We start from the raw sequence: 2,235 nt of genomic DNA, 5'->3' as shown, positions 1-2,235 counted from the left end.
AAGGACAGACAGAATAAGGGTATGAAAATGGACAAGCTGGCACAATCAAGCACAAAAGGAGGCCGGTAAATACAGGCAGACGGACAACAACTGCATTGTGTGTGTCAGTGTGATGTGGTTTGGTTTCTCAGAGTAGTAAACAGGTCTGTTGCTGAAGCCCTTTTCTCATGTGCAGCATCCCTTACTTGTGTGCATCTGACTATCAGCCTGACAGACACCCACACATTAGAAACACACACACACTCAGAAAAACACGCACCATGCACAGCGAAGCGAAAACATGGGTATCCATGCATAAGTGCAAGCGCAGGAGGCTTTTCGTGTGTGTGTGTGTGTGTGTGTGTTGTGGTTTGCAGCACACATTGGATGAACAAAAGAACTAGCTATTGCAGCATGCAAGCCTTCAGCTTTGATGATTACAGTGACTACAGGTAGGTTGGCACTCTCTCTCTCTCTCTCTCTCTCTCTCACACACACACACACACACACACAGGCACACACAGACCAACACACAGATAGCAAACAACATCAAAAACAACAAGCGGGGAAACCAGTTTACTGTTAGGAGGAGGCAAATTCGAGCAGATAACAATTTGAAATCTGAAATCTAGTAACAGTGTCTGTCTCGCTCTCTAACACACAAGCCTGAAGAATGAGCAGTGTGTAGCAGAAAATAGGTTAAATTCCACCGCTGTCTGAATCAAGGCTGATGGGCCTATAATGGGCTGGTGCTGTGAAAAAAAAAAAAAAAAAAAAGATACACAAAACCCCCCTAACCAGGTCAGCGGAATTACAGCTCCAACCACAATTCAGCACCACACACACACACACACACACACACACACCATCAACCTTCCTGTCACTGACTTGAGTGAAGATAAGGCTTCAGATGCGCGAGCCGGCTGTCCCGTTAGTTAACGTCTATATATAATGTGATCTATAATTTGACACATCGTGGCGGCCCGGCTGCCCGTCTCCCACACATCCGCCTCTCGCAGCCTCCTCCGCTCTCCTGCCGGTTGCTATTCAGGGAGCGCTGTCAGGTGCGAGGAGACGGAGGGAGACGCACGCGCGCGCGCGCGCACGACGCGCACACACCAGGTTGTTTCAGACCGAGCTATCTTTTTTTTTTTTTTTTTTTTTTTTCAAATGTGAAATGTCACATCCTCTTACCCTCAGAGCGGACAGGTCGATTTCGTCCAGACTTCGAGCAGGAGAGTCACTCGCCATGATGGAGGACACAAAAAAAAAAGAAAAAAAAAAGAAAAAAAAAAAAAGAGCCGCTCTCAGTTGCCCTATATCCTGAAACGGCCCTTTGCTGTCACGACTGTGTGGTCCTCTCCGTCGCTCGGTCCCTACTGTCCCCACTCTCCCTCCTACACAGTGATGTCTCAGCAAGCGACAAAATAATAACAGCCACCCCCCCCCCCCCCCGCCCCGCTCTGCTCTGCTCAGCAGCGGGACGTGCCTCGGGGCCGGGAGCGCACGGCTAGAGCGCAAACGCGCGGAAGATGCGCAGCGGGAGCGCCATGTACACCGGCCCCTCCGGGTCCATGTCTGCGGGATTTAGACGGTTCCAGAGGAAGGTGAAGGGGCCGCGGGGAGCGAACTGCTGCTAGTGCATGTCTTGCAGCCAGTGACAGCCAGTGAACATAAAGAGGGAGGGGAGAAGGGGGGCGCACTGCCTCAGAAAACCACGCCTGTTATTGGGCGGGGTTTGCTGAGGCAGTAGGGACTCCCAAACTTTTCTTGCTTTCCAACGACCCTCATACTCGAGGCAGCGACCTTCTGAGAGATGGCGTTTTAACTATTGTATGCTGTTCATCTGTGGTGTTGTAGGATACGAGGAACTGTCGTTTGAGAAATGTGTTTACTTATTTCACTGTTTTATTCTGAGAAAAAAAAAAAATTATGTTTTCATTTATTTTTTTATTTCTAAGAAAAATTAGATCAAAACATTAAAAAATGGAAATTTAAAAAAAGGTATAAAATCGGAATAAACAACAGTTCCAAGCAGATTTCCAAACTTTTCTTTATTCATAGGGATGGGAAAAATAAAGGGAACACCTTACAGGATCAAGCAATCAAGTCCCACGACTACACAACCTATGAGATCAAAAATGATGCTTGAGCAGAATCAATATCTCACGAACTGTGTCAGAGAGATGTAAAGTTACAGTTTAAGCTTTATGAAGGGCACTGCGGGGCTGTTGAATTGGACTGCACCACTGCACC

The 2,235-nt window shown here is 47.7% G+C and overlaps 1 protein-coding gene across 1 annotated transcript in view; it reads right to left on the bottom strand.

Moving 5' to 3' along the window:
• The window catches only part of tnika (TRAF2 and NCK interacting kinase a), a 61,152-nt gene extending 59,898 nt beyond the window's left edge, over positions 1 to 1,254 (bottom strand). Inside the window, exon 1 of the mRNA XM_040136728.1 lies at positions 1,174 to 1,254. Within this exon, the coding sequence (XP_039992662.1) occupies positions 1,174 to 1,230 (57 nt within the window). The 5' untranslated portion in view covers positions 1,231 to 1,254. The remainder of the gene's footprint in view (positions 1 to 1,173) is intronic.
• Between the last annotated feature and the right edge of the window lie 981 nt (positions 1,255 to 2,235).

This window comes from Xiphias gladius, chromosome 10 (assembly GCF_016859285.1).
Source record: "Xiphias gladius isolate SHS-SW01 ecotype Sanya breed wild chromosome 10, ASM1685928v1, whole genome shotgun sequence".
NCBI lineage: Eukaryota > Metazoa > Chordata > Actinopteri > Istiophoriformes > Xiphiidae > Xiphias > Xiphias gladius.
The sequence above is the reverse complement of the archived record's forward strand: the minus strand, read 5'-3'. Positions and strand labels throughout refer to the sequence as shown.